Genomic DNA, 22,002 nt, shown 5'->3' with positions numbered 1-22,002 from the left:
CATTGTTAAGGTCTTATAACAGTAAATTTGAATGGATTAGTTATAAACATCATTTAATATCAATTCCATTATGTTTTGATGTATTAATCCTTAATATAATTGTTAACCCTAAATGAAATTATTGATTACGGTTAGGATCCATATTTGACTTTGCGATGTGTAAATGAATGTCATAAACATACCACAAGTTATTTAGGTATGTAATGCAATTTATCAGTTTCAATCTTTTGAAACTCTTAATCATTTTAGATTCATTGACATTCAATGATATGTTAATATTGATTGTGCTCATCTTGATTCAATGGTAGGGATGTCGCGGATCATTAAATATATGATGAATCAACCATGCAAAACCGCTCGATCCTCGACGCAAGATTATTCTCATATTGATGTTCCGGTTAACCACATACGCTCCATCAACATAATAATTTCCCTATTGACTCTTATTTTAACTTATATTCTTGCAATGGCGTGTCGGTTAACCACATCACTATCCATTATCATAATATAAAATAAAATGTGTGTTTTCATATGTAACACACAACTCATGTTTTGATATATATAAAACAAGAATTATGTTTTATTACTTTATTAATACTTTTAATCTTGAAAAACAAAATCTGATTGAACCATTTCGGTAACTCCACTCTCAAAATACGAAAGACGGTGAGGAAGGTAAGCGTTTAACATTTTAAAAACTGTGTGGACACATATGGTATAATCTTAATATGTATAGTAAATTATTAAATTTACACCTTTTAAATTAGTCTATTCTTCAAAATATTCAAATTTAATTCTCCAATTTAAATAATATTCAAGATAAATATTCAAATTTTAATTTCAAGTTTAAATAATAATCAAATTTTAATTAATTTAATATTCAAATTTAAATTCCTTATTCAACATTATTCAAAATGAATATCTTATTTGGATATTAAGATTTAAACAATTTAAAATAATATTTTAATCAAGAGGTTTCTCCTTACATTTCAAAAAATACCAAAAATCCAAAAAAACTGGAAATATACGACATTGCGTCGCATAGTGAACAATTGCATCACGTAATGCTCTACTTTCAGAATTTCGACTTCAATTTTTACAGTAGTACAAATAACTAAATCTAAAGGCTCTGATACCATTGTTGGGGATTTATTGTATCAAGTACACTATCTAAAGGTAGCAGAATAATCAACAAATTTACCTAAGTGCACATGCATCCCATAATCTAGATTTTACTAGTTATAACAACATACGTTCGAATTGAACTAAGAGAAGAATAAAACACTTACTTCATGTTCCTTAGATCATGCAATGGACATATCTTGCAATGGATGAAGAGCCCAAAATAGAACTCCTCTAATGTAGTCAAACCCACAACACCAAAAGGCAAAAGAATGAAACCCTAAGCTAAGGTTTATATGAAATTCAACTAACCCTATGAAAAGGGGTTAGAATTTCGGTTATGGAGAGAAGAGAGGAAAGGTAGAAAAACTTTATAGGAAAAAAATCAGCTTCTAGGGTTGACCCCTTACAGTCTCTTTATAGTTAGCGGTTAGAATCCTAAAATGATTCAAACTCTTAAGGTTAATCACTATCTTATTCAAACCTGCCTTATCACTATACAAGGGATATTAAAATCGTCCCATATAACTCTCCAGGATCTTCTGGAATATTCATATTAATCTCTTGGATTAATTAATATTCAAGTTCTTTAATTAGTTAAAACCTTTTAATTAATTACCAGATTAATTTAGTAATTACTTAATAAATTAACAATTTACTTTCTCCATTTCCTTTTAGCTATTTATGTTATGAGACCAACCTAAAAGGATCTGGTTATTATTTAAAATATTACCAACTAGTTAATAACCTTGGACACCATTTCCAATATTTAATATAATAGAATAACAAAGTATTTTTATATGTCAACATAACATATTCAAATAGTAAAACAACACAATTATACATTGAAAAAATAGTAGTAGACTATCGTAACGATGTTTACTTGAGTTTCTTGACTTGGAGCTCAATTATCCTGGACTTGGCAAAGTGGAAATATTGTTACTTGATTGATTCCATGGTGGTGAGGACTTGTCGAAAAAGCACTAAAAGGAGGGGGTGATGTATGGAAACGATAATGGAGGATCGAGAAGGGATGATCATTTGATACTACATATGTCGACAATGGAGGGACGACTCACGGAAGGTTTTTTTTTGTGTTGTTCGATCGCAGATGGCACACGCGCGAATGTGTGTGTGCATGTTTTTTCGATCGGAGTACCAAAAAGTGGTTCTTCAATTGCCGGTTCCAATTTTTAGAAGCGATTAAACCCAAAAAGGTAGAACCGGAACAAAATATCCGATAACCGAATAAGTCCAACGTACAAAATCGGGAACCGAACCGAATAGCTTATTCAGTCATAATTTGGTTCCGGTTCTAGTTTGGATATTCGATCCAAATGCTCATTCCTATGTAATAGTGTCTTTTCAATCTCTACTCTCATGAACTTTGCATGTTTGCCTCTTGGATTTTCATGATAAAAATTCCCAAAGCACCGAATGTTCCTATTTTTAGTCTATGATTCACATAATGAAGTGTTTGAATTTGTATTTAACTTCTACCTAATTTCCTAAACAATAATAACATCGCATTATGTAATAAATTTCGTGATGTTACATGTCATATTGCATGTGTCATGCTTTTATTAATATAATTAATGACGACATATGATGACAAGAAAAGAATGAGAGTGTTTGTACCTAAAACATGGTCTTGGCCCATATGCCATAATTCATTCATTATTTTTGGTAATTGATTCATCCATATCGAGTTGTACATGTGATGTCTAATATTTCTATTTATGATTATCTTGTTCATCTCTAGATCTGTTCGACTTGACCTAATTGGGGATTGTACCCTTAGTTTTTAAGATTTTATTATGTTATGGTTGGATCAAATTTGAAGCATCCCATAATTCCTTTTTATACATGTAATTTTATTATAAACCGATGGTTGTTTATAGTAGAAAAAAAATAATTGTGCATCTCATTCAAGTCGGCAGGGTTATTTTTATCATGTTCTAACCAAACTATAATGAAGGTAAACCAAACCTAAAAACTATATCCACTCGATCCAAAACCAAACAAAAGCCAAAGTTTTCTATATACTTTGAAAATAAAATATAAAACCAATTAGCCTATAAGTTCAAAGCACACTTAAATGGAAAATATTAAGAAATTCATATTCAAACACCGAGATAAAAATTAAGAAAGGGAAAATTCATCAAATGACCGCAAAAGGAGGTGTGGTCGTAGAAAATGACCAAAAAAATGCAACTTTCATAAAATGACAACGATTTATGCAAAAAGGGTCTTTGTGGAACTCGTTCAACTCCGAGGAACTGGAAAAGTTTTGAGGACGTGATGTGGCTGGGGTATATTTGTAACAGCCCAAAAAAAATTAACAAAATTGAAAGGGTGTTGCGGATTCAAAGAGGGTTGGCTGCAAATAAATTGTCTTAGAAACATAGTTTTATAGTTTATTTTGTTATATTGAATCAATGACATGTGTGAATGGTGAAACCTCGATAAATTAACAAGAAAACACTTACCAAAATCGTTTTAGGCCATGGTTATGCAAAGAACAATTCATCAGAGGCATGTGTTTGAAGAACAGATCCGTAAAGGGCTGCTTTGCGGATCCTCATTGTCCTCTGTGAAAATGTCAGACATTATTTAGTGCTTTCAGCTACCATTTTCGTAGAGCAGTCATCATTTTCATAGAGCATTCAATATTTCCGCCAGCAAAGCCAACTAGCAGAGCCGAGGATCGGTGGAAAAAATGGATTGACCAACCCACCTCTTAAATATCCTACATCTAGAAAGGTCAGATTCCGAAACTAAACGAAGAAGAACTCCTAAACGCAGAAACTTGCTCTGTGAAACCATGCCATCAGATGTGATTTTTTGTCCTTTTTTCCCATATATCCAATTCCTCATTACTGAACGAGTTCCGCAAAGACCCTCTTTGTGGAAACCATGATGATTTTATGAAAGTTGCATTTTATTAATCATTTTCTTTAACCACACCTGCTTTTATGGGTATTTGATGAATTTTCCTATTAAGAAATCCATACACACTTTAATGCTTTAATAATTTCAAACTTTTTGTAATAAAGTAAAAAATACAAAATATAGGGACCCAACATGTCATTTCGTCAAAAGTACAATTTTAAATGCTTTCCCCATGTACTGATATACCACCCCCTTCCCCTCCACAAAGAAACCAAAAAATTATTTCCATCATTTCATCTCCTCCCTCACAAGTCACAAACACCCAAAACCCTAACCCTAATTAACTCAAGTTTTGTGCTGTACGTATGAGCAGACGTTTCTGAAAGGCCGCTTATCGGATCGAATCGATTTCTAGTTTTCCGGACCAGCAGAACGGTGTTTGTTTGAATTCAATTGATTTTGACAAACAATGTCTGCGATTGTGTGTGGGAAGAGATCTTTCTTTGAAGACCTACCAACGTCGCCGAATTCTGCATCTCCTCCCGCTTCCAAGAAACTTCGTTGTTATACTTCGACTTCTCCGGTTCGCTTTTCACCGTTCACTAACTCGCCGCCGTCACCATCACTCGTAGATAAGCTCCGATCGTTTTTCCCTAGTATGGATAAGAAGGTTGGCTTGTTTAATCTCTCTAAATCACATGTGTATCTGCGTAGTTGATCGTTTCTAATTTCTCAGGTCTGAATATAACTGTTTGCTTATATGTATATCTCGATGCAATTCAAATGATTTGTTATAAGTTAATAGAAAGATCGATTGAAATGTTAAAGTTAATATGGATCAAGCAAATTTATCATAGAATCAAAATCAGATGATGGTTGTATGTGGATGCGTGTGCTCTAGAGATTAATTAGATTTAAGATTTAAGTATACACACTATCTAATGCATCTGCGATGTCAAGCATTTGGTGCATGTGCCATGTGTGCCATCTGTTGCTATAACTATACAGTTCTGATTCTGCAACTAATGCCTATATACGAATTTGCTATTTACCTGCAATTGACAAACATTTCTCTTTTGTTAACTGTTCTCACACACCTACATATTGGACACACAGATTGTGTCTATATACAAATGTAAAGGGCTTCAATCACTGTCCTGTAAGTTGTAAGTGCATTTATATTTATACACATGGTTACTGATAATTAGGTTTGGGCTTAAAACAATACAATAGTTTGATGTAGATTTTTTCAATCTAAAACCTGGATTGGTTATGGATAGATTTTCCCATTTACAAAATGTTCTATATATAATCTAATTGTAGATTTATAGTATCATTTGTTCATGGTGGTATTTGAGATGCATAGGTGATGGTTATAATGTCTATGTGTGTGTTGTCTGGCCTGAATGAAATCCACTTTGCTTAAACTGATGATAGAACATACAGAAACACCAAAATAAGGCTTTTGCGATTGTATCACTAAATACATTTTGTAATATCTGTGAATTGTCATGTCTAGTGTTGTTCACGCTTCAAATCACATTAATTTTATTCTATGTTATGGTGTATGAATCTCATTTGAAAAAAATCAACTGTGTTTTCAGCTGCTGGAGAAAGCACTAGAAAGGAGTGGAAATGATTTAGATTCTGCCATCAAGAGTCTCAATGAACTCTGTCTTGGATATGTGGATGGGATTTCAGGTTTATCCATGCAATCAAATGCAATAACTGAAAACGGTAATTCTTTTCATTTCCATTGCCAAATAAATAGACTTTTGGAGGCTCAAACTTTCAAATCATGTGTCTTTATTGTTATGACCTTTCTTTTTTAATAAACAAGATTCATTTGTTAAATTAAAGTTAAAACCACAGGATCTTCTACTGAAAGTGAAGGTGTTGCTTCTTTGGAGAACAACAACAACTCATCAGCTAATAATGACAACATCCCTAAAAGTGGTGCAGAATGGGTTGAATTGTTTGTGACAGAAATGACAAGTGCTACAAGCATTGATGATGCTAGGCTTCGTGCTATGAGGGTACTTGAGACTTTGGAGAAATCCATAAGTGAACGTGTTGCTGGTGAAGCAGCAGATACCCTTCACAAGGCAAGCCCCTTCCCAAAGAAAATGAGGGAGGGTAATTCTGTAATTTTGGTTTGCAAGTATCTTATTTGGGTGTGTTTATGTTTCAGGAAAATTTGGTGTTCAAGGAGCAGATTGAAGTTCTTTTGAGGGATAATGCAATACTGAAACGTGCTGTAGCCATTCAGCATGAACGCCAGAAAGAGTATGATGAGAGGAGCCAAGAAGTGCAGCAGTTGAAGCAGTTGTTATCTCAATATCAACAGCAAATCAGGACACTTGAGGTTACAATCTTACACTTTTCTATTGATTAATCAATATAGTCTACTAGACTGAGGGGTTGTTTCTTTTCAACTTAATGGGTTAAGCACTTAATCTGGACAGCTAACATTGCTTAATGTGTTAAGACACCAACCTTTTACTTATTTGCCCTTTGTTTTTCATATTCAACTCCCTCTCACGTTAGAATTGATGAGTTTTGTTTAAATTGATGGATATTGTGAAAGTTGTTTGTTGGAATGCAAGGGTAAAGTGATTATTTAATCTAGAAAAAATAGTCCTTATCCAAAAAGACATCATTACCCCTAAGTATGGTGTGGTTAGACTATGGGTATATAGTTGTGTGCAAAGCAAATAAATGACAAATTGCTTATGAAGATAACAAAGGAATGGAATGGATCATTACATTCCTTGGCTTAGCGAATGGAATGAGTCATTCAAACATGTTTGTTACATACAATTAAAAAACTAAATGAAAGTAAGTAAATTGATAGATAAATAAAGGAAAACAAATATTATTTAAAAAAAAAATAAACTTTTATTAAATAAGATATATATAGTATTGCTAAATAGAATGCATATAAACATATATTTCATGTCGGTTGAAATATGTACCTTATATGTATTTCAAATAGTAAAAAAAATATTTGTCACTTGAAAAACTTGTATACTAAAATATTTTTGATTATTTTTCTGGAAATAAGAAAATAATAGTTTGATTGATGGATTTTGTTGCAGGTGAATAACTACGCCTTGACAATGCATTTGAGGCAAGCTCAGGAAAGCAATTCGATTCCTGGACGATTCCATCCTGATATCTTCTAATAAATAAAGAACTAAGTTGTTTTAAGAGAGTGAGAGAGAGATTTTGGTTATAAATATTGTTTGTTTGTCTGTCTTTCTAAAAGATGAACATTTACCTGATAATAATATCAGGCAAATGTCTACAAAAAAAATATGAATGATGTTTGGTGGTTGGTTAATTTAAATTAAAGGGTAAGACCACAGTTTAATATTCAGAATGTCACTTTGTTTCCTTTTCATTTTGTTTTTTGTTTTAATTTAAAGTTAACAAAAGCTTTCTTTCATCAATTATTTTGGATTAGATTAAATACAGGACAAACCCTCCCAAGATGAGACGAGTTCATTTTTTAATGGATTTTTTTATTGGAAAGCCTTCTGTATTTTTAAATTTTGTTGATAAGTATAATAATTGTTTTTTTAGTTACATAATCATGTTGCTGGTTTATTGAAAAATTAGAAAACCAAGGTCTTTTCTAAAAGAAAATGTTGAAAAAGTCTCAAGTATTATCATACTATTTAGTATTTACAAATGCATTTAAAATTTTCTAGAAGATCTGCTTGCTTGAATCCTCAAGGTACGATACATAAATAAGGTTTATCATCTTCAAGCAATATATTCTAACGTTAGAGCGTGATCAAATAAAGTGTATAAACAATCTAGATAGGGCATTACCAACACATTGTTGGGATAAAAGCTTTCCTCTTTGAATCACAATTCTGAAATTTGTATTGTATTTTTCAAATATGAGTTTAATGTAACAGTATCAAGAACTACATATTATTATTTTGCTTGACGATTTGACGAAGTCTTGATTTTTTTAATTTCATGTTGCATAATAATTTGTAGGGTTTAATTTACTATTGATTTTCATTCTCACTTTGTTTTTTTAGACAAAATTACATAATTTATCCTTATGGTTTCCTAGATTTGTATGTTTCATATAGTCCTTATGGTTTTAATTTCCAGAGTAATTGGTCAAAAACGAAATCAAAAACCAATAAAACCGCAATCAGACCCAAACCATCAGTTTTGGGTTTGGATCTAAAAAATATGATTTGGGTTTGGGTTAGGTTTTCACAGTACCCACCAACTAACTAAAATTGAACCTCCCTAATGGTTTAGAAACCGATCATAAATCGATCCACACCGATGAAACCGACTTGATATATAAATTACCAGTTATTTAATATTATTATTAAATGTTATATACTTTATTAAATAAGTAAATATAAAAATAAATGTAAAGCACTAATCCCATCGCCCTCTAACTTAGTTAGAACAACACTCATCTGGCTCTCACCTTCTCAGCCTCTCGAATTCTTTCTTGAACACTTGAATCTGAAATATGGTTTGAGTGATTTATGTTTGCAACTTACTGTGAAGCTGAATATGATATGTATTGTACTAAACTTTGTTTAACTTGTTTTAAATGAAATTTGTTATTTTTGTTTAATCTGATTCTGTTGAGGGTTTTTTTTTTTTTTTTTTTTTTTTTTTTTTTTTTTTTTTTAATATTTGTAATTGTCAATTGGAATCATCTCAATGCTACGTGCTTATATTTGATTCCAGTGATTTGTATTGTATTGAAATCGGCTACATGGTTACTATTCTAAAATTTGTTTAATATTCGTTTGTCCTCGATTGGAATCATCTCTGCTACTACATTCTTACCATATGTCAAGTGCAAAAGATTATGTTTCAAGATTTATGTCAATATCTATCAGACAATTGAAGTTTGTTAATGTAAGGTTGTTTAATATGAGTTTGTTGAAACTAGTTTTCTCTATGTAGATGGACGATGAAGATGAATGTAGAAGTAAGTAGACTAATTTAGATTCACCTGTTGTTGATGTTGATGAAGAACCTGAAGAAAATAAAGGTGGTGGTCTCAAGGTCAAGGGATCATGGATATGAAACCATTTTGAAAAATTGACGGGCATGGACCAACTAAAATGACCATATTATCCACAGATGATATGTGCAAAATCGAAAAAGAATGGTACGAGTGCAATGACAAATCTTAAAAAAATTTGTAAATTTTTTCACAATATGTAATCGAGTTTTAAAAAGTCAGAAATCAGGGGTTAGTTCTTTAGAAACTCATTCCTTTAGACATGAAAAGTATAGAAAATCTATAGCATGTATGCGTAAAAAAGACAAAAATCAAACTTACTGGTTTGGGTTCGGTTTTACCTCACAACCAGTGAACCAATCCAAACCGACCCATATTCATTTATAGTCACGAGTCCCAACCCATATAAAAAAGAATCTTATAACCTTTTATTTTATTTAAAATTTTTTAACTAGGTTTATGTTTTAACAAAAAGAAAGTAAAGAAAATAATATGTATTAAACATTAAATATGTATTCTCACAAACTCTCAACATGGTCAATTGCTCCCATTCCCAAACCCTTCACCTCTAACACCCTCCCTTGTTCGTCGTTATTGACAGACGCGTCGACACCACCACAACCGTATCTTTCTTTTGTTGCCCCCTTTTCCCCCTTGTTCTTTGAATATTTTCATAAACCAATCAAATTTGTGCTCCATCTCCATCAAACCGATATAAATCTCACATCCAAAACACGTATCCCAAAATCCTTTGGAATTTTCGACGACACTTATCGACACGATGAAGCTCGAGATTCTGGTTTTCGAATTTAAGTTCGTTTGTCTAGATGATTTATATATGACAAAATCAAGAATAAGAATATCTTGAAATCGACTCAAAATCTATAAGTCACTAGAGAAAGCACAAGGCTATGTGACTTGCCAGAATTAAGTAACCCAATTAATTTTGGGTTTCCTATAGTCAAAATCCACAACTCACTAGAGAACTTAAGCCATGTCTCGTAAAAATAATATCGCCATTAACAATGAAATTTAAATAGTTTTACTTTTAAAACAAGGTCCTAATAAAATACAAAACATAAAAAAACGAAACCAACAAATTATTGAACCGATCACAACAATGATTAATGTTTTTTATTTTATTATTAGGTGTGAGACTCATGTATTACATGAGTTTATTTAAAAAATAAATATATAAAATTTTAACAAATTGAAAAGTTTGAATGTGTAAGAAAAATGAGAAATTTTTTGAATAATTAAAATTAATAAGACTTTAATGTATTGAATACATTACATATATACATCATTTTTAATAAATACCTTACATATTAAATGTGAAATTTTAATTTAATAAAATGAAAAATACAATAAAATGACAAGTGAAATATAAAAAATATAAAAATTCTATAAAATACCATGTATCCAAATGAATGAAAATAGGACATATATAAAAAAAAAAAAAAAAAAAAAAAAAAAAAAAAAAAAAAAAAAGAACTTAGTAGATTTATTTATTTAATTTTTAACATTTATGTTTGCCAAACTTTTCTACAGTACGCGCATAAACATTTACATTTTACACCGGTGGAAACGTGAGATTATTCCTTGAACCACACATCTTCTATTGTAAATTCCGACCCACCCTTTTCGATTTTTCTGCAAATTAACCGAAATTCTGATTTACACGCCTCCTGATCTTCAACAATCATCATACTTTACCACTTACAAATGAGGAACGCAATGCAAATCATCGAACACTTGGTGTGCTTCTTGTAAGTTCCACACAATCAACAACTTCAACAATGGCGGCATCTTTCTCTCTAATCCCTTCATCCTCTCTCAACTTCATTCGAGACCCTTTACCATCTCCTTCACCCTCCGCGTCATCCTCTTCGTCTTTCTTCGGTGGTGGGACACTCTCGTTCACCCGTAGTAGCAACAACAGGAGTTTCGTCTCTTTCTCGTCGCCTTCGCAATTCAACAGGAAGAAGTACGGCAAGCGCGGTGGAGGATTTTGCGTATTCGCGGCGGCGGATTATTACTCTACGCTTGGAGTTCCCAAGTCTGCCACGGGTAAAGACATTAAAGCCGCTTATCGAAAGTTAGCTCGCCAGGTATTAGGGTTCCCTGTTGTTGTTAGGGCTATTGCTTTCTTGGTATATTGATATGATATTTGCATTGTTTTCATGTGCTCTCTTTGAGCAAATTGAAATCCAAGTTATAGAGATCTTGTTAGGTACTTCTTCGTTGTAATCAAGTAAGTGATTCTCAAATTCTTAAATCTCCATTTAGAGAAAAATTGAACTTTATGTACTGCAAATCCAATGGATTTTAGTTTTGGATTGTAAGTCTATATCGAATTTGGTTACAGAAATCAAAGTTTAGTACAAGAGGGAGTGAATTCTTTATCCAAGAGTTGAATAGCAGGGTGTTTGGATGTGCTTTTGAACTAAAGTGACAATTAATTAGCTTTGATTGCAGTAGGTGAGAACTAAGAAGTTGCTGATATTGTCTATAGGTTGTAACTTTAAGTAAACCCAATCTCCAACTTGAAAAGTTCTTTCACTTAGATGTTTGTCAGCCTGCATCTTCATCCTCAGTTCAGCCTTAGCCAAAATCTCACTTAAGTACTTAAGCCATAGTCTCTCTCCTTAACTAACAGAAGCTGGTAGTAATTCGTAACAAAAACACAGATGCTGTGGTCCAAAAATATAAAAAGATTATTGAAGCATTCTCATTATAAAACGATATGGTATCATTGTATGTTTGTAATAATAGTTTTCCAATACGAAAACCAGAAGATTTCTTGTGTTTATAATTTGCATTGTTTTGATGTAATTGAATTTCATGATTATGTAGCTGTTTAGTCTGATTTTCTAGTGACAAGTTGTTACTAATTGCCTGAAGATTGATCATGGAAAGTTCCTTTACTTTACTTGCTTCTGATATAATATATTCTTTTATTTTTTTAGTATCATCCAGATGTCAATAAACAACCAGGAGCTACCGAAAAGTTTAAAGAGATCAGTGCTGCATATGAGGTATGTGTAGGAGAGAAGAAAACTGTTCCTTGCACACCTGGTTTCCATGATATTACACCTTTTTATGGCAGTGAATTAGTGAAAGCTTTAAGTTGTTGATTTTAAATATGACATTATTTGGGGGTCAGATAATCAGTTTATGACTGGCTGCAACAAAATTGTTTATCTAAAGGAAAACAAATTTTCCTATATTATACCCCTCTTTTAAACCCTAAACTGTAGACTTTCTTATGAAAGCTACTACATTGATGCTTGTATTAGGAAAAATAGACAATTGTGGGAGTAATAGCGGGCAATCTTTCAGAAACTTATTGGTAAATAAAATAATAATAATATTATTATTATTGCAATAAAAAACAGTACATTGACACTGTCAGGTTCTATCAGACGACAAGAAACGAGCCATGTATGATCGCTATGGTGAAGATGGACTTAAAAGCACAGTTGGGGGAGGACAAGCTGGCGCTTATGCTGTACTAACTACTCTCAACTCATATATTCTTTGTGTCCATTTTTGTATATATTATTGTTATTTACATTTTAATTTTTATTATAGACAAATCCGTTTGATCTGTTTGAGACATTCTTTGGGACTAGTATGGGTGGTTTTGCTGGTGGTGACACAACCGGATTTGGAGGACGCCGTGCCACTACTGTTATTAAAGGTGAAGATATACGGTGAGTTAGTCAGTTAAGTTGACACGTGTCATCATCATACTCATAATAATGCCACTTGGGACTTGTATAAGTTTAAAAGAACGCTTTCTTTTTTTTTGTTTTTTGTTTCCAGATACGACATGATGTTAGAATTTTCAGCAGCCATTTTTGGAACCGAAAAGGAATTCGAGCTGTCTCATCTTGAAACATGTGACGTGTGCACTGGAACCGGAGCAAAAGTTGGATCAAAGATGAGGATATGCTCCACGTGTGGCGGCAGAGGTCAAGTCATGAGAACCGAACAAACACCTTTTGGTATGTTCTCGCAGGTAAAATCACACTTGAAAATCTTGAAATTATTATTCTTAAAAATTGCTTGTTTATAGTTTGTAATTGTATTGTTTTTATTTTGTAGGTTTCTGTATGTCCAAATTGTAACGGGAAGGGTGAAATGATATCAGAGTATTGCCGGAAATGCTCGGGTGAAGGGAGGATACGTGTGAAGAAAGATATCAAAGTCAAGATTCCACCTGGAGTCAGCAAGGGTAGTATCCTTAGAGTTGCTGGAGAAGGTGATGCTGGTCCAAAAGGGTATATATGTTTTGACTTTTCAGGGGTATAATTATACTATTTTATATTTATAAATAATAATTAAAAGTAGCATTTAGCTGTGTTTTGATTTGAGCAGAGGTCCTCCCGGAGATCTGTATGTTTACCTTGGTGTTGAAGAACTCCCGGAGATCCAAAGAGACGGGATTAATCTAATGTCATCCATCTCCATTTCATATCTTGATGCCATACTTGGAACTGTTGCTAAGGTAGTAAATCAGTAATTTGGTGAATTCTGATTCTGATTGATTATTTTAAGGAAGTAATTGAGATATATATATAAAATGACGAAAAAGGACATGGTATTGGTAATGTGTAACAGGTGAAGACGGTTGAGGGGATGACTGAACTTCAGATCCCTCCAGGGACCCAACCTGGTGATACTCTTGTCTTGGCAAAGAAAGGTGCTCCTAAACTCAACAGACCTTCCATACGTGGTGATCATTTGTTCACCATTAAAGTTAGTATACCTAGACGTATCAGGTATCAAATCTTATCAATTTCATTTTTATTTTTATTTTTATACAACTAATAATAATCACTTTCTAGTGGACAAGAACGTGAGCTTCTTGAAGAACTTGCTTCTCTGAAAAACCCCACCTCCACCCGTCCCCGTTCTCGCTCTCAACAACCTGGTAAATTCTAGTTTCATCTCAACTTTCTCCTAAAATTTATTTATTTATATTTTTAGAATTATCGGTTTCGTTTCTGGTTCAGCTAAAGTCACAGAAACTCAAGCGGATCCTGTGGCTGAGGAAAGTGACAGCTCAGCTGATGAAGATGACCCATTGAAGAAGATAACAAACTTTGCCGGGTATTTATTTATTTTATTTATTTATTTTTTCTAGTTATACTGTAAGATTCATACCAACACTTGTTTGTGTTGCAGGTCTGTTGTAAAAGGAGCTTTGAATTGGTTCAAGGAGAACTTCTAGAAGCAGAGCATGTATTAATTAATTAATTAATACTCTCTTCCATCTAACGTAGTGGCCAAAGATTAAAAGAATATCCTCATCAAATGCTGCTTGCTCACGAAATCGAAATATACTACGTCAAACAATTCTTCAATTTTTTAGAAATCATATCTCAAAGTTCATCAAATTTCAGTATTGGTGGAAACTTGATGATTCATTTCATGTATCTAAAACATTAATTAATATTGCTTGTAAGAATTTTGTTCAAACGGCCGATAGTGAGTTTACCAGTAGTAGTTTTGATATATTTGATTTCAAATTTCGATACTACTTGCACTATTACATTTTAATATTACAATGAAAATATGAAATGATTGTTGGTTGGAATAAGAAAAGGTTTCATCGTTGTTCAACACGACTTGCTATTATTAAAATCAAAACAGCTACTACAACAGGAGTAGATATCATAATGAGAGCTTGAGTGATGTTTGGCTGTGTGATCTGTGGCACCAGGATGCTGCCGTACTTAATGGCAGCTGCACCTGCCAAGGATCCACCTCCGAGCTTCAACAAGAAGTTTACATCTTCCTGCTCATTAACAAAGCAAGATTATATGAGATTTCAAACACTATTATCATCTGTCATGTATGAATGAAATAGCATATGAAGAAGAGATATCCAGCAGAAACAGATAGAAGATCAAACACTAGAAGTTGATCGATTATATGAGATTTTGAGCACCAATCATGTTCCATTATCCTTTATCGTAAATGGATGAACCAAATAGTACGTATAGAGGATAAATCAAACAGTTGTCGTAAACTCAGGCAACTGAAGCCAGATTCTCGAGGTACCAGCTGTTTGTTGAATAGCAGGTTTGATGGAGACAGATTAAACTAATTTTTGATAAAATTCTGACCTGAGACGTGAAGGAGAGATCAGGGTCATCGGCATTTGAATTTGCTTCTTCATTTGGGGAATTGGAAGCAGCAACAATACAGCACCTACCACCAGAATAAGGCGACGACGCCGTCGTGACACGATGCTCGAAGGCGAAGGACTTTCTCCTGATATGTAGTATTGCATTCTTCACACCAGTCGCTCGCTGATGCCCTACCGATATCGCCGACGACTGTTTCCGGGGAGATTGAATTGCTGCCGCCACCGCTGCCGCCATGTCGAGAGAGACGTTTATCCTTTTGCCGCGACTTTTTATGTTATCTGGTAATTGGATGTATTTGATTGGCACACAACACTAAAGAAAAACAAAAATACACAAATTAAAATTGAAATTTATTTTTAAAACAAATATAGTGATTTTTTTTTACGGTATTTGTTTATGATTGATTTTTTTTAGTCTTATACGACATAATAATCATTTTGAGTGATATCTTTTAGTTCTTCAATAAAATAAAAATAAAAATATGACCAAAAAGTTTTATAGTAATCCTTACAAGCGTAGGAACATATTATTTGTTCATGGTCTTTTACACTAGTATATTATATGCACTTAAACTTAAAACACCATAACTTGGTATCTTGGAACGATGTACCTATCTATGCTAAAAGCAGACCCTTTACTTTCTCGTTTTTCCATTTGCAGATCAATGGATCAACTAAAACAAATTCACCTCCAAACCATCGTAACAGGTGTAAGCCTAGACCCTTTTGTATGTTCCATGATTATCATCTTTTGTTGCACTAACCATTTGGGGGATATCAATTACGCACGCCAAGTGTTCGACAAAACTCCCCAACCAAAAGTTTTCCTTTGGAATACCATGATCAAGGGCTACTCTCGCACTGCCCTTACCCAACATGCCATCTCCATGTATATACAGATGTTAAGAACGAATGTGAAGCCCGATCATTACACATTTCCATTTCTGCTAAAAGGATTTACACGATCCATCAGTTCAAAAATCGGTAAGGCAATACATAGTCATGTATATAAATTCAGGTTTGATTCTAATCCAGCTGTCCAAACATCGCTACTACACATGTACTCTTTATATGGAAACATGGATGACACTAGACGGGTTTTTGACACAAGTTTAAAAAACGACCCCATAGCTTGGAATATCATGATCACTAGCTACAACAGAAGCAAACTATTCAACGAATCAAAAAATCTTTTTGACAAAATGGAGAAAACACAAGTCAAACCCACTCTCATCACTCTCGTTTCAATCCTATCAGCTTGCTCAAAACTAAAAGACATCAATGGAACCAAACACATTCATCAATACATCAAGAACAACAAAATCGATCCAAATGTGAAATTAAATAACGCATTACTCGATGCGTACGCCACCTGTCACGAAATGGACACTGCGCTTGAAATTTTCACAAACATGAAAACAAGAGATGTGATTTCATGGACAGTGATTTTATCGGGGTTTCTCAACATCGGGAAATTCGATTTAGCTCGTGATTTTTTCGATCGGATCCCGGTAAAAGATTCGGTTTCATGGACTACAATGATTAACGGGTATGTAAGTCAAAACAGGTTCAAGGAAAGTTTAACACTTTTCAAGAAAATGCAAGATGCAAAAATCGAACCTGATGAGTTCACCATGGTTAGTGTTCTCACAGCATGTGCGAACATGGGTGCACTCGAGTTAGGTGAGTGGGTGAAGGTTTGTATTGACAAGAGCCACAATCTTAAAATAAAAAACGATGTTTTCGTGGGAAATGCACTTATAGACATGTACTTTAAGTGTGCAGAAGTTGGTAAAGCAGTAGATGTTTTCAAGAAAATGGTGAAGAGAGACAAGTTTACTTGGACTAATATGATTGTTGGATATGGTATGAATGGATTTGGAAATGAAGCGATAAACATGTTTAATGAGATGATGAAAGAATCGATAAAACCAGATGGGATTTGTTACCTTGGTGTTCTTTGTGCTTGTATGCATAGTGGCAAGGTAGATGAAGGGAGAAAGTTGTTTGATGACATGAGAATTCACCATGGAATTGAGCCAGAGGTGGAGCATTACGGGTGTATGGTTGATCTTTTGGGTAGATCCGGGCGTTTGAGTGAAGCTTATGAGTTTATAAACGTAATGCCAATTAGACCGAATTCGGTAGTTTGGCGTGCACTTCTTGGAGCTTGTGGGATTTATAAAGATGTGGATTTGGGTGAAATAGTTGCTAGAAAACTTGTTGAATTAGAGCCGGATAATGGTGCAGGGTATGTATTGTTGTGTAATATATATGGAGCTTGTAATAGGTGGGAAGATTTACGTGAAGTAAGAAATCTAATGATGAATAAAAGGGTCACGAAAACCCCGGGGTGTAGTTGTATAGAGGTTTATGGTAGCATTCATGAATTTGTAGTATGTGATAGATCTCATTTTCGATGTGATGAGATATACTCGATGTTGGAGAGGATAACACATGATTTGAAAGTTTCTGGGTATACACCGCAGAGTAATGAGACGTTTCTTGATTTCGGAGAGTGGGAGTAACAAATGTTGTAACTAAAATTAAGCCTCACATCTCCTACATTAAGCTTTAAACGATTAAACTACTCAACTTTATTACCAAAACTAAATACTGTTAAAATATTGAAAAATATATGTCGTTTAAAATTGTTATATTATTGGTATTAAATTTGTCCTAATTTTTTTTACAGTAAGTTCATATATGAAAATCTCATTTATTATAATTAATACGTTAAAGAAGACTTTTGAAAAACCACTTATTATATGTGACTTTCGAATGTGTACGATCACGTCTTCGTCTTGCCCCGATCATCAGTAGTACCTAAAACATAACACTTAAACCGTAAGTCAAAGCTTAGCGAGTTCCCCCTAAAATACCCCACATAACAAAACATATACAAACATGCATGTTGGATCCATAGTTATCAGACTGGATTACCCTCGGGTCTACAACCATCGGGTTGGATTACCACGGACCCACAGTCATTGGACTAGATTGTCTCGGCCTAATAAGTCATCAGCCTGGAATGCCCTGGTCTGTTGGCTTACGCACATAGCATTAAAGCCTCAACCCATACTGCACTATGTCGATATATGAAACAGATAAATCATATAACAACACGGATAATCATACAGATTCACAGATCACTACAGCATAGCAACATCCTACATACTAGGATACATGACCTCGTGGGCAGACATTGGTGCCTTCGACCTACGAGTACAGTGTGGAAAACTTACCCCACAGTCTGAAATGTAATTGAATAGATTGCTGCTCCAAACACTAACTCTACAGGTCACCTATACAACACACATGGACCTAATCTCAAACTACTGCTCAAATTACCCAAAATGCCCCTAAGTCAAACTTGGTCAAATTCCTGGTCAAAGTCAAGGTCAAAAATTCAAAGGTCTCACCTAGGCTGAGTACACCCTGTGTACTCCCTTCTATGCCCAACGCAGAGGGTGTATTCCAGACTACATGCTACAAACAAGGCACGCTGCGTGTACCTCCAGGTATGCTGGGCGTACCAACGCTGAATCTACATCTCATCATTAAGTCCTTATTGCGGTAAGCCAAAGCACCAAACTTCTGATCTAGGTAAAAAGGGACGTCTCAATGGATAAAGTCTCTGACTTTATCCATTTGCATGCATACAAGAGGGTATAAACTCAAATCCTTAGTCCAAAAGTCATCCAAGGCTCCAAAACTCTTTCATGGCTTAATGAGAGTGTCCAAGCTCTCGATTTTATGAATCCATGAACTCAAAACTATAGAAAACTACATTTCAAGAACCTGGAGTAGCTCACACTCCATTAGACCAAAACTATGGGACCAAAAATGTACACAAACTCTAGACTAGCAAGATCTAAGAAAATAACTCATCAAGTTCCAAGCTTTATACCTACTGGAGGTTGCTTGCAAGGTGAAAGTTCTAGATCTACAATTACTTGAAGCTTCCAAGATGACCCCACCACCTTCTTCTTCCTTTAAGGACCCAAAGACACACTCTCAAGCTCTAAAAAGGCTCACATAATGGATTAAGGTTAGCAAGGGATGATTTGGGAGATGGAGGATGATGAAGGAAAGGGTTTTAAGGGGATAAGGATGTTTAAATAGGGCTTAAACCCTAAAAATTAGGGTTTGCTCCCTAGCCATGTACGCCCAGCGTACTCACATAAACACACATTCCTTTTTAACAAGCTACGTCATGCGTACGACCCAAGTACGCATGGCGTAATGACCAATATTGCAACTAATTTACATTGTGGGTTAAAAATGAAAGTTTACTTGATATTTGGGCGTTACAATTCTCCCCCACTTGAATTAGACTTCGTCCTTGAAGTCTAATGCTGTGAATAACTCGGGGTAGTGTTCTCACATCTCTGCCTCAGGTTCCCAAGTTCATTCGAAACCCATCAGACTGCCACTGAACCTTGACCAATAGAACCAATTTGTTGCGTAAGCCATTCATCTTCATATCCAAAATTGCCACCGGCCTCTCAACATAGTTTAGAAGATCATCAACCTGAATATCATCCAAAGGAACCACTGCTAAATCATCAACTACACACTTCCATAGGTAAGAAACATGGAAAGTGATGTGAACATGATTGATCTCCTCAGGCAGGTCCAATCGATAGGCCACCTTGTCTACCCTGTTAACTACTCGAAACGACCCGATGAATCGATGCCCAATTTTGCCCCTCTTCCTGAAGTGTATTACACCCTTCCAGGGTGATACCTTCAGTAAAACCATATCGCCGACCTGGAACTCCAACTCAGATCGATGTTTGTCAGCATATCTCTTCTGCCGACTCTGAGTTGTCTGTAACCTCTGTCTGATTTGCTGATTAAACTATGTCGTCTAAATGACCACCTCAATCTTTCTGATGACCCTGTGACCGAACTCTCTCCAACAGACTGGGGTACGACACTTCCTCCCATAAAGAAGCTCAAATGGCATCACATCGATACTGGAGATAGATGTTGTTGTAAGAAAAATCAGCCAGAAGGAGGTAGGAGTTATGTAACACCGTAAATTTTCAAACAAATTTTTCATTTTAAAATCACATAATTCTCATTAACACATTTCACAAAAACCCAAAGTATCAAATTATCAAAAACACATATCCATAGTTGAATAAAAATTCAGGATCCTCAAAACATAACTCCATCTCATGTGTACAATCAAGCCGGCGCCTTCCCGCGATCCTGAGAAATACCTGAAACACATATCACATAACACAGTAAGCACAAAGCTTAGTGAGTTCCCCAAAATACCACACATAACTCATTAGCCTCTCATGGCTATATCTCGAATAAGACCCTCCGGTCAATGTGTCTCAATGGAACCCTCCGGTCCTAACTCAGTAAAGCTCTGAATAATACATAACATAAATCACAAAGACATAATGTAGGATATCACAATACTCAATATAACATACAATACCCTCCGGTCACACAAAATTACCACTCAAGGTAAGTATAGTGAGAAGACTCACCTCAGATGATGAACAACTCCTATAAATGTTCCTGCTGCACACCGACCTCTAACACTGAGCCAAAACCCACAATTAACCCAATTAAGATCTAAGACCAAACCTTCACTCATTAGGTCTAAAGATAGTCCACTACCCGGCCCAAAAATAACCCAAGCCCATTGGGCCCACCAAGGCCCAATACTAAATGGGATCTTCCAAGGCCCAACTCTTAAACTTAAGTCCGAATGGCAAGCCCAACACAAAGGCCCAAGACATATAGATATATTTCTATAATCAAAATCTCCAGTACAACAAGCCCAAAATACAGGCTCAACTCTTAAGGCCCAATGTTAGGTGCATAAATTGCACTTTTTCATAAGCTAATTTCATGTTTATTTATAGCATTGAATTGCATTTTTAGTGTAACATTCTTGCATTTTGCATTTAAGGACATGATCGAGGATCTATCGATATTTCACCATTTTTGTGGATGTTTCAGGGTGATTTGAAGATTGGAGCATGCTTAGGATGGTCAAGGGAAGCTCTCGGTGAAATTTCAGAACTTTCAGAGCTAAATGGAAGAAATGAAGAAATCAGGAATTGACTTTTATGAACTGCATTACACGGCCCGCGCTTTGGTAAGGCATACGTTACGCGGTCGCGCTTTGGAAGTATTTCAGCACATCAGAGTCATTAGACGGCCGTGTAATGGAAAGGCATATGTTACACGGGCCGTGTAACGTGATCTAATCAAAGTTTGAATTCTTAACTTTCGATTTATCATGTTCTTCTGGCATATTAAAACATAACTTCTACAAGAGACTTCAAGGGGATGATTTTGGTGTATCATTTCATCATCTAGCATCTTGGAAACACTTTATTTTACATTTTGTAACTTAATTTGAAGACCAAACTAGTTGAATTTGTAGTTTAACTTAGACATGTGTGGCTGATTTCTTTATCATTTCTGATTCTGGATTCCTAAGTGTTTGTTGTTAAGTTGTAATTTGCACTTGACTTTATGTTTATTATCTACTAATCTTTGATTTTGACTTAATTACATGTTTGATTGGTTCTCTTTTCACTTGATCAATGAATTAGGGTTCTTATCAATCTAGTTAATCAAATTGTGAAATTCGTATATGTTTTATGATTTGATGTTAGTAACATGCACTTGATTGGTTGTAATTAGATCAAAATCAGTGTAATCAAAGATTAAATGTTCATATCCCAAGCTTATGAGGAATATTGAACATTGTTGGTAATTGTTATAAGAACTTAATGTCATTTAATGATTTGATCCAAGAGCTTGTTTGAATTGA

At 34.5% G+C, this 22,002-nt stretch overlaps 4 protein-coding genes across 6 annotated transcripts; 3 read left to right on the top strand and 1 right to left on the bottom strand.

Annotated features, from left to right (window-relative positions):
- The first annotated feature begins 4,258 nt into the window (after positions 1-4,258).
- LOC145054374 (uncharacterized) lies at positions 4,259-7,389 on the top strand. Of its 2 annotated transcripts, none has more exons than XM_079002541.1 (5): positions 4,259-4,684; positions 5,619-5,751; positions 5,875-6,119; positions 6,206-6,379; positions 7,113-7,389. In XM_079002541.1, exons 1-5 carry the CDS (start codon positions 4,484-4,486, stop codon positions 7,197-7,199), a joined length of 840 nt encoding a protein of 279 aa, XP_078858667.1. In that variant the 5' UTR covers positions 4,259-4,483; the 3' UTR covers positions 7,200-7,389. The 2 variants fall into 2 exon arrangements, with proteins under 2 accessions (XP_078858667.1, XP_078858668.1); XM_079002542.1 differs by having other exon boundaries at positions 4,260-4,684; positions 5,887-6,119.
- Positions 7,390-10,645: 3,256 nt separating this feature from the next.
- Positions 10,646-14,568, top strand: LOC145054372 (Molecular chaperone Hsp40/DnaJ family protein). Its single transcript, XM_079002539.1, has 11 exons — positions 10,646-11,142; positions 12,001-12,069; positions 12,447-12,542; positions 12,626-12,747; positions 12,860-13,055; positions 13,142-13,317; positions 13,415-13,544; positions 13,658-13,818; positions 13,885-13,970; positions 14,053-14,149; positions 14,225-14,568. The coding sequence occupies exons 1-11, from the start codon at positions 10,831-10,833 to the stop codon at positions 14,268-14,270; spliced, it is 1,491 nt and encodes a 496-aa protein (XP_078858665.1). The 5' UTR covers positions 10,646-10,830; the 3' UTR covers positions 14,271-14,568.
- On the bottom strand, positions 14,557-15,485 carry LOC145054373 (homoserine O-acetyltransferase). Its single transcript, XM_079002540.1, has 2 exons — positions 15,169-15,485; positions 14,557-14,837 (listed from the first exon to the last, which is right to left on the bottom strand). Exons 1-2 carry the CDS (start codon positions 15,424-15,426, stop codon positions 14,649-14,651), a joined length of 447 nt encoding a protein of 148 aa, XP_078858666.1. The 5' UTR covers positions 15,427-15,485; the 3' UTR covers positions 14,557-14,648.
- LOC145054371 (Pentatricopeptide repeat (PPR) superfamily protein) lies at positions 15,344-18,005 on the top strand. 2 transcript variants are annotated; one of them, XM_079002537.1, is made up of 2 exons: positions 15,344-15,473; positions 15,853-18,005. In XM_079002537.1, the coding sequence occupies exon 2, from the start codon at positions 15,857-15,859 to the stop codon at positions 17,717-17,719; it is 1,863 nt and encodes a 620-aa protein (XP_078858663.1). In that variant the 5' UTR covers positions 15,344-15,473; positions 15,853-15,856; the 3' UTR covers positions 17,720-18,005. The 2 variants fall into 2 exon arrangements, with proteins under 2 accessions (XP_078858663.1, XP_078858662.1); XM_079002536.1 differs by lacking the exon at positions 15,344-15,473 and having other exon boundaries at positions 15,547-18,005.
- Positions 18,006-22,002: the final 3,997 nt, after the last annotated feature.

The sequence above is a fragment of the Lactuca serriola genome, chromosome 5 (assembly GCF_051521515.1).
Source record: "Lactuca serriola cultivar US96UC23 chromosome 5, Lser_US96UC23_V15, whole genome shotgun sequence".
Taxonomy (NCBI): domain Eukaryota; kingdom Viridiplantae; phylum Streptophyta; class Magnoliopsida; order Asterales; family Asteraceae; genus Lactuca; species Lactuca serriola.
This window is presented reverse-complemented; position numbering and strand designations above follow the sequence as displayed.

Excerpts from the sequence above, each read along its gene's own strand:
- LOC145054371 (XM_079002536.1), top strand. The coding sequence starts at position 15,797 with ATGTACCTATCTATGCTAAAAGCAGACCCTTTACTTTCTCGTTTTTCC.
- LOC145054374 (XM_079002541.1), top strand. The coding sequence starts at position 4,484 with ATGTCTGCGATTGTGTGTGGGAAGAGATCTTTCTTTGAAGACCTACCA. Across the intron at positions 5,752-5,874 it reads AAATGCAATAACTGAAAACG|TTAAAACCACAGGATCTTCT; the intron begins GTAATTCTTTTC and ends GTTAAATTAAAG. Across the intron at positions 6,120-6,205 it reads CAGCAGATACCCTTCACAAG|GAAAATTTGGTGTTCAAGGA; the intron begins GCAAGCCCCTTC and ends TTTATGTTTCAG.
- LOC145054372 (XM_079002539.1), top strand. The coding sequence starts at position 10,831 with ATGGCGGCATCTTTCTCTCTAATCCCTTCATCCTCTCTCAACTTCATT. Across the intron at positions 13,056-13,141 it reads CTTTTGGTATGTTCTCGCAG|GTTTCTGTATGTCCAAATTG; the intron begins GTAAAATCACAC and ends TTTATTTTGTAG. Across the intron at positions 13,318-13,414 it reads GGTGATGCTGGTCCAAAAGG|AGGTCCTCCCGGAGATCTGT; the intron begins GTATATATGTTT and ends TGATTTGAGCAG.
- LOC145054373 (XM_079002540.1), bottom strand. The coding sequence starts at position 15,426 with ATGGCGGCAGCGGTGGCGGCAGCAATTCAATCTCCCCGGAAACAGTCG. Across the intron at positions 14,838-15,168 it reads ATCTCTCCTTCACGTCTCAG|GAAGATGTAAACTTCTTGTT; the intron begins GTCAGAATTTTA and ends GTTAATGAGCAG.